Source organism: Olea europaea, unplaced genomic scaffold (assembly GCF_002742605.1).
Source record: "Olea europaea var. sylvestris unplaced genomic scaffold, O_europaea_v1 scaffold2312, whole genome shotgun sequence".
Taxonomy (NCBI): Eukaryota; Viridiplantae; Streptophyta; class Magnoliopsida; order Lamiales; family Oleaceae; genus Olea; species Olea europaea.
Genome location: NW_019241216.1, coordinates 1 through 15,109, shown reverse-complemented (window position 1 = coordinate 15,109; position 15,109 = coordinate 1). Strand labels below are relative to the sequence as shown.

Here is a 15,109-nt window from a genome sequence, read left to right as displayed (position 1 = left end):
TCTGTTTCTCTAAATTTCTCCTCAATTTTACAATTTTGTTAAATTTTTATTATATAATTCATATCTTTCGTTTAAACCGACGGAAAGCGGTGAGAAGGGAGGTTTATCGATATGGTACCGGAGCGTGTGGTCCACGTATGTGCGGACGTAATGTTTGTTTCTTGATCAGAATTTTATCAATGATAATGGTTTGGGCGCCACGTGGTGCAATGCATTCGTTTTGGTCCCAGAATTTTGTTATAATACAAATTGACTACATGATTAGGTCTTCATCAAATTAATAATAATATAATAGCTGAACAAATAGCACGAGCAGAAAGTGAACTGTAAATAGCAGATGGAGTCATCGAACTTTCATGCGAGGTGCAATTGAGTCCCCAACCTACATGAATGAGCAGTTTGGTTCCCAATTAAATTATTTTGCCGACATACCAATTGATATTTTGAAATAAAGCAGACCGAAACAAATATTTATATCTTGAGAGAGGAAAATTTCGTCGATTTTGTCCAACAACAATTTTTTTTTATTCAAGGACAGGAGGAGCCAATTTCACCAATTGATAGGTTGGGAACTTGATTGCAGCTTGTGTAAAAGATTGCAAACCCTCTATAGTGTTTAGTCAAAGGTAAGTAATTAAAAGTAGATACAATTTACACATAAATACTTGTTAAAAAAATGCAATTATTAGATTGAAAAAATGCCCTAAAGTAGCTTTGGATTTTCTAACATAAAATGTTTGGAAAGTTACTATTAAGTCAAGGTGGTTGTCATATTTAATTAAGACGGAATCAACACATATTATGGTATTTAAACATGAATAATTATGTGTGGAGCCAAATTGTAGCCACTCATTATAAACAGGGGTCATGGTTCGTTAGACATGATTTCATTTGATTCTGATTATAAGATAATTGAATCGAACTATGAACCAATAAATTTTTTGATAATCGAACTAGTTCTGGTTTAATTTGATTTGGTTATGATTTCATTACTTAAATTTTCAAATACTCATATTGAGTTAGTAATAACTACCCAACTAAAAGAATAAAAATCAAACATTCGGTAAATGTAATGGTTGCTATGGTATAGTTGTGCAAGGTGTTTATAAGATTGAAAATGATACAAATGAATTAGAATTTAGATTTAGGGCTTACTGTTTTGTCTGATAGGTCATAAGGCAAAATGTAATGATAAATGATATTTTTGTCTAGTTTACATTTGTAATTCTTTAAGTTGGATTTTTTTGAAATGACTTGCTGATTTGAGTTCAGTTGTTGATTCTGGATCTTGGTTATAGAATCAAAATCAAGGACCAGAATCAATATATTTTTTTAATAGAATCGAATTGAACCGCTCGAACTTGATTAATTTTGATTTGGTATAATAATTTTGTCCACCCCTAGGTAAGTCAGCTAATTGGTGGGGTTTTGATCACAGAGTTGTCATTGCTTTTGAGATTTTGCGGATCAGAATCATATAGAGTAAGTGCTAAACATATTTTTGATTTGTTAATCAATTGTTTATGCTTATTTAAACATAGTTACTTCAGTCGTATGTTTTTAATTTGAACTCCATGTCTTTTTTCGAAAGAACCTTGACATTCGAAATGAAAATAATTTTCAATTAAACTTATTGTAAGCCGAACTATGCATCCATATCGTTACAACTTTAATTCAACATGCTTTGTGTACAATTAACATTTGTACAAACATGTCGTGGAAATTAGAATGGGATTATTGCACTATTAGTCTTTAATGTATACATGCCGTGGGGAATTAGGATGAGAAGATTTCACTATTAGTTTTTAACGTATTCATACTGCTTTCTTAACAAGTGAATTAGTTAATCTTTAAAAGGGATTGAGTCATTCTTTCTTTCATTTTTCTTGACATTTGTATCTCAATTATTGAACAAATCCAAAAATTTATTTAATATCGCTTACTTTCGCAAAAAAAAATTTTAATTAAGGCCCCGTTTGGTAGGGATTTTTTGACTGTTATTTTACTATTCAAGCCGTAATTTTTGACTTCTTCTCTCACATGTGGACCCCATTTTTCTTCTAACGGTCAAAAAATCAATTCTCAAAATCTCTACCAAACGGGCCCTTAAACAATAGCTCAGATTTTGTTTAACAATGGATACGCGATTATTTAACAAGTCTAAGTGAATTTTTTCCCTGAAGACCCTTTGTAAGCGTATAACTAAAGGTTGAAGCAATTGTTTAAAATCTGAGGACTAACTTACAAAGTAGAATAATAGATTGGAGACCAACAGTGCAACACCGAATAATTTGAGAATTCTATTCTTCAATTTTGTATGAGGGGAAGCAAGGGACAAGCTACGTGTTGACTGATATAGTCCTAATTAATCCATCAGCAATCACGTGTCCCACGGCCGCCCTCATTTTAATTTTTATAAACCGGTTGCCGAAAAGTAAGTTAAGAGACCGTAGATGGACCCCACTTAGACGCGGGCGTCGCAAGTGAAAACGCGGCTGCCATTTTTGGTGGGTCCCTGTCCAAATCAAGGAAAATTGCTAGGAAAGGCTTGTTTGAGCCCTTTTTTTGGGTTGGGGTAATTTTTTTTTTTTTTTTTTTGGAGAATATGTAGTTTGAAATATAAAAAAATAATAATAAAATTGAATTTAAGCGTAAAATTATTTTATTGAAATAATATAATTAAAAATGAATTTAAAAAATAAATAAATTAGAGAGTAGAACTCAAACAAGGACTAAATAACAAAAAATTAATGTTAAATGTACAGTCCAATGTTGATATCTTTGTTTACTCCATTGGTGTTCAAAAAGTGTTGGGCAAGAAAGTTTATTTTTTTTAAAGTTGTCCAATCACCCATCACCACGTAACACGACTTCACAATTATGATAAAAAAAAAATGTACATCTAGCATAATTGAAACAATAAAATGGACTCAATAACTATGTCATAATGTATTTATATGGGTAATTTATTTTTCTTTCATGAGAAAAGTAACTACGGCTGAACATGGTCCGGTTCGAGGTTCAGTTCTAACGAGAATCGAAGCGGACCCAAAATATTTTAGGTATTTAGCAAGTGGAACCGTCAAGTTCAAATCTAAATTTTTTACAAAGTGACATTAATTCAACTAATGATTCAATCTTAACTCTTAAAAAATAACGTAGTTTAATCTTATGTGTCTTTTGCATTTCTCTTTGCTAAGTTCTTCATAAATTTGATTGTTAAAATCATAGAAAGAGAAAAATAGCAAGTTCAAAAGAATTTTATCCAACCCTAAAAGTAAACGTAACATAATGTATTTTTAATTTGTTAAGTGAAGGTCGAGACTTTGTTTATACTACATGTGAATGTTGGATAAAATGATGCTTTTGTTGGCCCTTTTTACGTTCCTTAATTATAATGAAAGGAAACAAACTTCCTTTTCTGTGCTTTGCATCTCAGGAGGAATCGGTCTCAGAGATTTAGCCAGACTTCAAGATGTTGAGCTTAAACAAAATTCTCAAACCATTCGATTCTAAGCCTTACAAACTTTGACTGTAATTAGTAGTTTGTTTGAACCCATTTTTGGCTAAGATTACCTTTTGAAATAATAAAATTACATGCAATGTTATTTTATTGTAACTTTTGTAATTGAAAGGAGGAAAGAAATATAATTTGAAATTAATGAGGACATCAAACAAAAATTTGACGGCGCCGTTAAAATAGAAACAATGATTGAGAAGAGCGAGGAAGCTAATTGGCTAATGCTGAGCCCCTATCAGACAACCACCAATTTTGATAAGACGTGTAGCCGTCAGAAATAACAGTGACGGAGCCTCCACGACAAGACACAACGTATGAACAGTAACACAGTTTTTTTAAGTATTAATCTATTTGCACATGGTGGTTTACACTTTGGTTCATACCGTCCTACCTGACCTCTCACAAGGGAGAGGTCAGGTCCCACACACAAATATGTGGAGCCGACCTCCCCATGTGAGAGGAGTGATGGATCCGTATCAACTAAAATGTAAGCGACCATGTACAAATAGCAAAATCATTTTTTGAAATATAAGATCACAGTAAGGTCTCGCCCGTTTCCAACACATAAATATCGCTTTTCGGAAAATTCGTGCCTCTTTTAAAATCTTCCACTTTGATCCCTTTAATCTTTTTGCTAACTTTTTCAACTTTTGCGGCAAGGCAATTATCGTGCTTTTTAGAAAAGCAGCTTTTCTTATGATGTAAAAATAATTGTACGCAGAAAAAATCGGTTAGTATTTTTAATTTATTATATTATTATTATTATTACAATTATATTAGAAATATGTTAAGAGGTTAGTTGGAAGGTCATATACATCGGGATACGATGTCATCGGATTGGTCGTTGATGGAATTATTCATTCTGAAAACCTATTTCAAGTTTTGTCAAATTGTTGCCGTCAAGTCTTGTAATTTTGTATGTCTTGTATACAAATCGTATTGAATGTCGAAATATTTAATCTTTCAATTTAATTTCTTTTCAAATTTAGGCGAATTTGTTGTCGAGATCTTATAATCTTTTATTTCATTTGAAGAAAGCGATGGATAAAACGACCCACAATTTCTGTAAATAATTAATATTGGATAAGTTCATTTAAAAATTTTAATTGTTAGAGTGTCACTCTCAACTATGCCGCCTGTCATGCATAATAATCTATTAAAAAAAGAAATGACGGCCGGCCTGGGGAAACATGAAGTGGGTGGGAGTGGGTACCTGACTTTCTCTGGCTGATGCACCTATTTACGGGTACTGCTGACGTTTCATTAGGTATTTATATAGAAAAGATACAGAGTTTTCCTTTCTTTTTTTTGAGAAGTGGGGAGTTGCGTGTCTTAATAATCTTTCGTGGTCCTTTCTTATCATCTTCTCACATGTCACTGTAAAGGGTTTGCAAGAACAATTCCATTTCCATTATCCTTTGCTTCTATTTTAAAGAGCGAAGTGGTCCACTTGATTCCCTTCACTTCTCGTTTATATTCTGAGGGGGAAATCAACAAAATAAACATCTTATAATTTTTTATTCCACATGCCTGGAATCTTTAAATAATTTAAAGAAATGCTGTTACTGTCCTCGACATTTATTCCGTCTTGCAATTTTATTCTCGAACTTCATTTTTTTGGTAATTGTGGTACCTTTTATTTTTAGGCTCTTGAGCCTCTTTCTCGTCAGCTGTTTTATCAAACATATGTGCTATACGAATACTCGAGTTTTTTCGAATTTCAACAAATGAAAAAGAAAATTATAAATCTTTCAAAAGATGTCTAATTTTATGAAAAGGTCCAGTGTTGCTAGCTTTGTTGGGATATTAAGAATTTTATGACCAATTCAACACATAATGATTACTGATATCCTTCTCTTTAAAAAGTTGAAATAAAGCTGAAAGAGCAAATGTTTGACTACTTAATCATGTCATGGCCGCTCCTATTTCCTGAAAATCTTTGTCGTAACATTTATATATCATTTAATTCTTAAATCAATTTATCGTGAGTCTTCTTCAATGATTAAACGATCTATTAATAATACAATTTTTTTTATTTTTGAAAAAATAAATTTCAAACTACTCTTTACTTGCAAAATTAGGTCATAATATTAATTGTTTTGATAGTCACATATTCACATCAAAATAAGTCAAAACTCAAAAGGGTTTTTGATATATTAATTTCTTGGATACTGCTCTATGCAATAATCTTACCTCTTTCACTTTGGGTAATCCAAATCCCTTTAATTAATCTAAAACCCACTTAATCCTCGTTTGGCTTTATAGTAGCATTGATTTGTCAAAGTAAGAATATTAAAATGGCGACAGATTCCGAGGAGACAGAGAATAGGAGAAAGCGACTCAAAAGCCGGCAAATCAACCACGCGTCGCTCATTCCCTCACACTAACCTAACCCCACTACCGTGACGTCTTCAATTCTTCCATCTAAAGTTTTCAACATTATAATAATTAATATTATTTATCGACCTCGAAAATTGGACTCTTCATGTGACCAATTGATAGTCAGTCCACGTATTTCTTTCTGTGTACAATCAACGTACGGTCAGATACACACGGTCGAAACCAGCGGGGTGGCGACGGTCGTATACACTCCGACGGTTAAGTTTGGCTTAGGTGATCGGAACAGTACCAAGATTGTGTAAAATAGTAGGAAAGAAAATATATATATATATATTTGTTTGATATGGAGTGCTAAGTAGTAAGAGTTTCATTACCTTTGCATCTTATCAAGCCTTGGGTATTTATAGATGAGGAGAACCGTAAAAAGTGGGACACGTGTATACATCTGACGGTATGAGGCGTCTGCTCATAGGCGTCAATCAGCCACGTCTATAGAGTGGGTGGGTAATTACTTCGCCCGAGTTGAGTTGACATAAAGTTGATACCTCACATCAACTAATCTCATGGAGACGTCAAATCACTTTAAACCTTAGGGGCAAAAAAGATCTTGACAAAGATCTCATTCTAAAATTCTGAAATTCGCGATGGATCCTCCGACAGAGATCCCCTGAGTGCATTTCGCCTCGGATTTAGGAGCGAGGGCGCTTCAGTCAGTCCCGCAGAATTGCATACGCCTCGTAGTGTGATAGCAGATCGTCATCATTGGTGAAGTCACTCCGGAACCACTTCGGATGAGTGTTCCACACCTCGCATGATATGGTGGTGGATTTTTCGAAGTGGTTCAGATAGGAGCATAACATTATTTTTAGAAAATGAAAAGCGAATTGAATATCCAAATAAATATTATTTCTACTATTTAGCCCCCCCCTCCCCTCCCGCCGCCGTTCTCCCCATTTGTTTTCCATTAAAATGAAAAATATGACCGTTATCTATCATATGAAGTTATCATATTTGACTTTATCTCTTTTGTATGAAATTCGTAACGACTATATTTTTCATTATCATTTTTACATTAATGTGTACCAAACGACACATGAATCATAATTCTAGAACTCTTTTCTTATTCTTATTTATTAAAAAGCTTCAACTTTTTAAAGTTTTTATCATAGTAAAAATCTAAATTTTAATTTAAATCAAAGTCAATAATCAATTTTAATTGCATATTCAATGGGACCACAATTTTTCAACAACATATTTTATCAATTTTTATCAAAATTTATTAAAAATCTAATTTTAATTTCTACCAAACAACGACTTGATTAAACGGCAATATAATACTTAAAGAACATAATTTTATTAAATTGAATGCAGACACAATAAATAACAAAATGGATTTAAGTCTCAAAATAAGTTTGATTAAAGCATGCAAAAAGTACTCATGTCAAATTAATCCCATGTTTGCTACCCTTTAAAATCCAAAAATAGAGTTTCAAATAGTTAATTTTTGTAGAATATGTGGTTAAAAAGTCAAGAAAATTTTGGGTTCATAAAATTTTCGATATTGGTTATCAAACAAGGACTAACGTCTCTAAATTTACTTTTGGTCTATATTTAGCCCTTGATAAGATTTTGAAAAAAAAAATGTATTTTAAAACAGCAAATTTTAAAAGAATGTGTGATTAAAATGTAAGAAAATATTACGAGTTTACGTGTAATATTATTTTATTAGAAAATGTATGATTAAAAATACGTTTTGAAAAAAACGTATCTTTGATTTGATGGAGCTGCTTATTATTTGGAGTTTCAATATGCATCGAGTTTAAAATTATCATACTATCAATTTAAAGAGAATTGAAGTCAACAATGAAATCTTTTTTAAAAAACGACTGATAATCAATTTTTGAACGACACATCATTTATATCCCTCAAAATCCTTTGAATTAAAATCGTTAAAAACATATATAATATTTATTAAAAACTTTTACATTCATAAGTTTGTCTGAACTTCACATATTTGAAAAAATAACTTTCATATTAAGGTCAAAATAAATAAATAAATAAATATCTAGATCAACATCAATTTTTATTGATTATAGAAATTTAATTTTTCTCTCTAAAATGTAAACTCACACGTAAGAATGACAAAAAAGTGACAGATGAGGGGTCAAATCGAGGTACCGGAAAGGGCACGTGAATATAATCTAATCGTCCAAACAAATGAAACCCTAATAAATACTTACTTTTTTCACACAAATTTGTACGCTGCAAAAGTAAATCCAATCCGGGAAATCCTTGTACAGTGTATTTAGCTGAGAATGGAAAGAGTCTCCACTTGCACTTTCACACGCTTGCTCTTTCTCACCTTTTGCTATCACAGTAGTAAATATGTTTCTACATATTTTTTTGCTTCGACTGTAAAAATTCTCTATTAAATAATTAATTCGGTCAAAAAACTGCAGATGCCATCTAAAAGTTATCATAATGCTCTCAGCCTCACTGGTTATAACTAAGTCTAGTCGAGGATTGATAATGGTCTAAGAGTCTGTTTGGGAGTGATCGTTATTTCACTATTTCAATCGTCATATTTGACTTTTTCTCTCACGAGTGAATTTCATTTTTTTTCTAACCACCAAAAAGTCAATTCTCAAAATTACTCCCAAACAAACTATGAATGAAATGTTAAATTACTTAATTAATTCCACATAAATGTCTTATAACCCAGTGAGAATATTCAAACAGTAAACTAAAATCGATAACTACTAAGCAAGAAAAGGAGGACTCTAGTGGAGTAAATTCTTCATAATTAGTAACGATAAAGCTTGAAGATGAGATATATATACATACAAGTTCCTCGTAGTAATTTTTTTCATAAGTTTAAGAAAACTGTTAAGAGTTTGTTCTTGAAAACATCAACATCGCCGGAAAAATGCTATATACCTAGCTACATCCACAAGGGTGGAGGCTCGTTCAAGTCAATGGGCAACCCACGTCTCACAATTCCAAAACATTTCGCCGGAACGTCGCCTTCCACAACCGGAGGTCCGGATGAGGAAGCTACATGAACACCATTGTCCACTGGAGATAAGCTATTGTCACCGGCCTTGAAACTAGCATCTTTAACGACCCCAGTCCGGAGAAAGTCATTTAGCACGAGAGTGCCCGATGGAGAGACCCACCGATTATCAGACGGAAGGTTGAGATCCAAGGGAAGACCTATCGGCGGAACTGGAAAGTTGGTCTTCGCCTTGGTACCGCGGAGTGACCTGGCGGCGCCGTCGTAGGCTATTGCAGCCTCCTCAGGAGTGTCAAAAGTGCCCAACCAAACCCTGGTTTTCTTCCACGGATCACGTATCTCCGCCGCGTACCGGCCCCATGGGCGCTTCCTCACTCCTCTGTAGTGGCCCTCACGCATGGAAGCCATGACCAAGAGAAAGGATTCTAGGGAGAATTTTAAGCGGTGCTGTGTTTTCTAAAGAGAGACAACGATATGTTGAGGCCTAAAAAGAGGAGTTTTGCGGCAGTGTGTGTGAGAAAAGGTTGGGTCCCACTGAGCCTCCGTAATCGTCGGCTGGACGGCTTAATTAAACAACTTAGCAGTTCTTGTGTGTAAATCAAGACCTAGTCCATTTTCACTTATCTGCCGTTGATTTCCATCAAAATACGATGTTCCATAAAAGTTGATTATTCTACACACATTCAATTCCGTATTTATGATTTTGTTGAATAGTTTAAATTGAAGTTAATGCACACAACTTTTTCCTTCCAATGTGCTGTTCCAATTTAGCATTACAAAATTTATGCACAATGTTAAACATTAAAAAGGATTTTGATTCGTAGCCCCTATTAAATTTCCACTACGATTACGTAATATAGTTGTAGAATTTTAGTTTGCGTACTTTGAACATGAAATGAGTACTGCGTTGTCTTGAGTTTTAATGCCTTACGCAAACTTCATAGACTATCAATACTTGTCGCACTTTTGGATACTTTGCAATAAATCGCTTACATTTTAAACGATGCTGAAATTTGACATTTGAGATTCAAATTCTCAATTTGACTAATATTATAACAATTTTATCAATCAATTTCGTATTCAAGAGATTAATTACTCATCTTCCAAGCTTTATTTTTAAGAAAGGAAGAATATTATTATTATTATTATTATTATTATTATTATTATTATTATTATTATTATTATTATTTTGAATCACGATTTAACTTTTGTTCTATCATTGACTCTTTATATTCTTCAACTCAATGCCTACAACAACTATGTAAATGCAAATCAGGCAATGGTTTTGCAACTTCAAACTTAACACGATGATTAGTTAGTAAATCTTATTTAACTTTAATTATTTCATCCGATGAAATGTAATTACAAAATGTATATTAATTGTACAAGATTTTAAAAAGTACAGAGATTGTAAAAGATTTAAACATAATTAATAAGAAAAAATTCTATAAGTTTTAAGCTGTCATTCTTGCTTACAAATATTAAAATCGTCCTCCCCCGAAGTATAGCCCAGTAGTGCAAAGAACATGAGTGAGGTTATCTCACGCCTTGCTGACAGTTGTAGTGTGGGGGTTCGATTCCTGAGACATGAAATTAGATTCCTTGTAGGCGCAGTATATATACAGCTCTTGTTCCCTGACCTGTTCGGGTACATCTCCCGATTTATCTCCCTCACAAAACTCTAGGGGTGGGGCGGTGGAAGCCCTCAAAGTTGGAGTTCAACCTTTATTAAAATCGTCCAATGCAGACCGTTATAGATTTTATAACATGTGACTGGTCAACCCGATTTTGGAGTTGGCCAAGCCTTATAGAGTTAAACGCTAGAATGTCTCTAACCCTTGGGAGGCATAATGAAATGGATAAAATTTGGTGTACATAATGTGAGTGTATGAACACCCTTATATACAAAAAACTTTGTACACCAAGCACAACTCGAATGAAGTATATGGAACTAAAAAAGAGAAAATAGGGCACTTGTGTGTGTGGGTTTGGAGGAGGTAGGCAAGAGTCGCTGATTGATGACACTTGTCGCTGCTATCCTTACGTACGAGTAGCGCCTCTGCCTTTTCCTTTTCTTTTTTTAATCAATAAGGATTCATTTGATTGCAAAAGGTTGAAAAGACAAATCAATTCCATGTAAGTTGAAAAGGAAAAAACAAAAACATGCTTTAAATGTTTGTACCTTGAAATTCGAACTCCATTTTCACTTTCGTATCAAACAGTTAAAGTAGAAAACGAATTCTTTGAATGTGACATTTTCTATAGAATTTAATGCTATCAAACAGAGTCTAATATATTATCTTGCCTATATCATATAATTGAATTACCAGATAGCCCTTTCATAGATAGGCACTATAATTGTACAAACCTTGATACACGTACATCAAGTTTTATATAATGAGTTATATAATACTACATGTCACTTGATCATTTGTCATTTTAAAACACAGTCAACTTTTTTATCCAATCTTTCTCTCCATATCATTTTATGTCATTCCTTATGTATATTTTTTTTATGTACAAGTAGCATATTTCTAATTGATTTGTCATATGTGAACCAAATCGGACATTATTTGCAAAAGTTAGTTTTTTTTTTGTTTTTTGTTTTTTTTTTGTTTTTTTTACTCCCTTATTTATATTTTGGACTCTTACCTAAGTTCCTAAATGTTTACAATTTGTATAATAATTTTTTATTAATATATTTTGCAAGACTTTTTATAAGTACATTGCCCACTAACTCATCAATCATTGAAATTTAAAAATGTTGAATTTCTGTTTAAATATTTTGTTGTATTCTTTTTCCCTTTTGTATTTTGAATTTAGGCATGCATGTTCCTTTACCGTTTTGTTAACCTAATTTTTGTGTTTTATCAAAGATATAAAATCAATATTATTTGAATTAGTATTAAAGTACCTAATTAAAAATTAAGATTATACAAAACACAAGTTAAGATTCCTCTTATTGAGCCACTCATTGTCTTATTCATAAAATATTTTTGGTCAGTAATAGAACTAGGATTTCTCATATTTTGGACCTATCTTAATCAACATAAGAGCTTAGCATTAAAGTAGATTACTATTTTAAACAAAAAATGAAGGTTATGCAAAATATAAGTTAGGAAACCTCTTGTCTAGCAACCCATCATCTTATTCATAAAGTTTGTTTAGTTAATAATAGAATATACTCTTTTATGTGTTGAATAGATCCAAGATCAGATGAAAACTATATTTAAGTTGGGCTAATATGTAATTAAAAAAAAAAAATTCAAATGGGTTGGAAGGGAACTGGGGCTGAAGCCTAGCCCAATCCCCTCTAAATCAACTCTTGGACTTTTGGTGGTGTCTTATAGAATGTCATGAGTCGCTTACTACTTTAAAACCAAAATAAAAATAATAATAATAAAAAAAATTGAAGATCATGCAAAACAAAAGTTAAGAACCTTCTTATTTAGCCATTGTTTAGGTTTTCTTGAAAAATTATTTTTCATAGTCAAATATTAAATTTACTTGTTGGAAATGGTTTTAAGTTGTGAAAATGGGTCAATTTTGAGCTCTAATTTCAGTGGGACTATTATTCCGATTTAAAAAAAAACAAGAGTATTCCAATTTTTATTTATATTTTTTTGGACCAAATTACAATTAATCAATTTCTTAGATACTCAATAAAATTAATTTTTCATTGGCCTATTTTCGGATATTTTCTAGTGTGGCTGTCTGTTTACAGACTTAACAAATGTGGTGTTTTAGTTCGAACATAGTTGTTTGTTAATTTTTGGAGGGCTGCCTGAATAGTGACGATTGTTTTGAAAATATTTGAAGAGTGTTTTAATGGCCACGAATATATCTATAAATAGTCTACCTACTGTCAAAAAATTTACACCATGCTCATTGCAAATATTCACTGCATTGAATCTCATTTTCCCTCTCTTATCCTGATACTGTTCTTCAAAGTATATAACACTTCATTGAATTCGTTGGAATTCCTGCAGATTGCCGTATTGTTTCTATGAGACAAATTCGTTCAGAAGATTGCTCAACGCTTTTAAACACTATAGGGATGAGCAAATTCATCTCAAGATTGTTGGATAATTTGGTGCATGAATTGAATTTCGTAACCAAAAATTCATGCACGAAAAACAATAAAACTGCGACTTACAAGTGCAGAATATAGGATACAATTTTGACTAACTGAAACCAAGATACATGTACAAAATATGGACTTACTAAATTGTTGAAATTAGAAAGAGATGAAACGAAGCAGCGAATGCAAATTTGCTTAAGACGAATTTCGCCCTTGCACTGATTTAATAGGATCTAATGGGTGCTTGTCTCTCAAAATACAACGTTTCTTTCCAAATTAATATAGCACAATATCAATTTTGCTGAGTGAACCAATGCTTAACTGATCTCTTGTAGAATGAAAGATATCGAATACTAAATATTGAAACTCAAAAATAATTTGAAAATTATTTTGACATAATTTGGAGAGAGAAGGACTCTAAATCAATTCCTAATTATTGATTTCTAATTTCTTCTCTATCCCTACATGCACCAATTTATTTAACATTATTCACATACTCTATATTATCCACAAGTATTATCAATTGTTCAACTCTCAACACTATAAACTAAAAAGGAAATTCTCAACACTATAAACTAAAAAGGAAATCCAAACAAAGGCTTAGTAACCTTTAGTCTTATTCATAATAGTTCTTTGTGGCAGATAATAGAACAAGAGTCTCTTGTGGGTTGAAAAGGTCATGTCAAGTTACCAAATATGAAATTTGTCATAAATAGTATATAATAAACCATTGTTTTCCCAGTAATCTACATATAATATATTTAGAACTCTTTTTATGTAAAATATGTAAAAATATATTTTTCTTCCCTTAGTTTACCTATACCATATTCTAGTTCTTTTTCTTTTTTTTTTCTTTCTTTTTTTTTTTTTGTAATTTTTTAAAAATTTATTTTGACAATTAATTAATTCACAATAAAAATACTAATTTTTTAACAAATAATTATTGTTTTCAGCTTTAATTTGAAAAATAAGTGGTTAAAATTAACTCATTACTCAGTAAACAAAAGGAGATTATTTGTGCGCACATACATGCAGATATGAAAAAACCATAAGGGATTTTTCTCTTTACAGGTGTTGTGTTGGCAACATGTGATTTGCATATTTTTTTATTTTTTTTGCTAACTTCCAATGAAATTCTGTGAAAGTTTCCCTGTATGTGTAGTATTGATATATATATAGAGGGTGTTTGAGAGACATTTTTATGTAAAAATGCATTTTTGAATAGTAAATTAATGAAAAATGTGTAGTTGAAAAATAAGGAAATTTTTTTTATTTACGTGTAATATTATTTTAATAAAGAATGTGTAATTAAAAAAAAGAGAGAGAAAAATGCATTTTGAAAAAAATGGTTACCAAACCGGGCCATAGTTATGGAGAATCAGAGTGGTAGGTGGAGATGATGCGTCGTCAAATTATTACTGGGTGATGACGGCAATGGGCTACGACCCTTTCAATGGTGAAGGGCTGTTTGGAGAGGAAGGGGTGAGAAAACCATTTGAACACATGCCAATTCTTGTGTCATGATGGAGAACTCAAATCCGGATCACGAGGATTGGCTTATCAAGCAAAGAAAGGAATTCTGGCTATGCTTTTCCTGGCTTGACTTGGCAACTTGCCTCCATTAATCAAAATGTTATCCCAGTGAAGGAAAGCTGAAATCAATGACCTAATGCTGCTAATTATTCTTGTAATCACAGTTGGTAATTTGGCGTAATAATGGGGGGATGTAAGCAAGTCAATATGATATTTTTGAGAGCTGACTGGCTTTGTATCGAATGATTCAAGTGAGATGAACAAAAATTTGTAGACCAACATCAGATGCTGATCATAAAGAACATAATCAGTTTTAAGGTCAATGATTTTTCACTGCTTGTTTCATTTAATCATTGAGCTAAATTAGATTGTTTTGGTTGGTTTATAGTTCTGTAACTCTATTTATTTTTGGTAACAGGAAAGGTGAAGTTGCTATGAAAATTGTTATATCATTGAGGATTCTAATTTCTAATTTCAAGTGCTTGCTTATCGACTAGCAAAACTTTCCATTGAGCTTTTTGAACACTCACTGATTAAAGACACCCAGGAAACTGCTTAGTAACTCTAATGCCAAAATATGTACTTGAAGTTCAATTACCAGTTGTTTCATCATTCCAAGACA

The 15,109-nt window shown here is 32.2% G+C and overlaps 1 protein-coding gene across 1 annotated transcript; it reads right to left on the bottom strand.

Moving 5' to 3' along the window:
* Window positions 1–8,644: 8,644 nt before the first annotated feature.
* LOC111381485 (ethylene-responsive transcription factor 12-like) lies at window positions 8,645–9,501 on the bottom strand. The gene has a single exon (XM_023005268.1). It carries the CDS (start codon window positions 9,279–9,281, stop codon window positions 8,802–8,804), a length of 480 nt encoding a protein of 159 aa, XP_022861036.1. The 5' UTR covers window positions 9,282–9,501; the 3' UTR covers window positions 8,645–8,801.
* Between the last annotated feature and the right edge of the window lie 5,608 nt (window positions 9,502–15,109).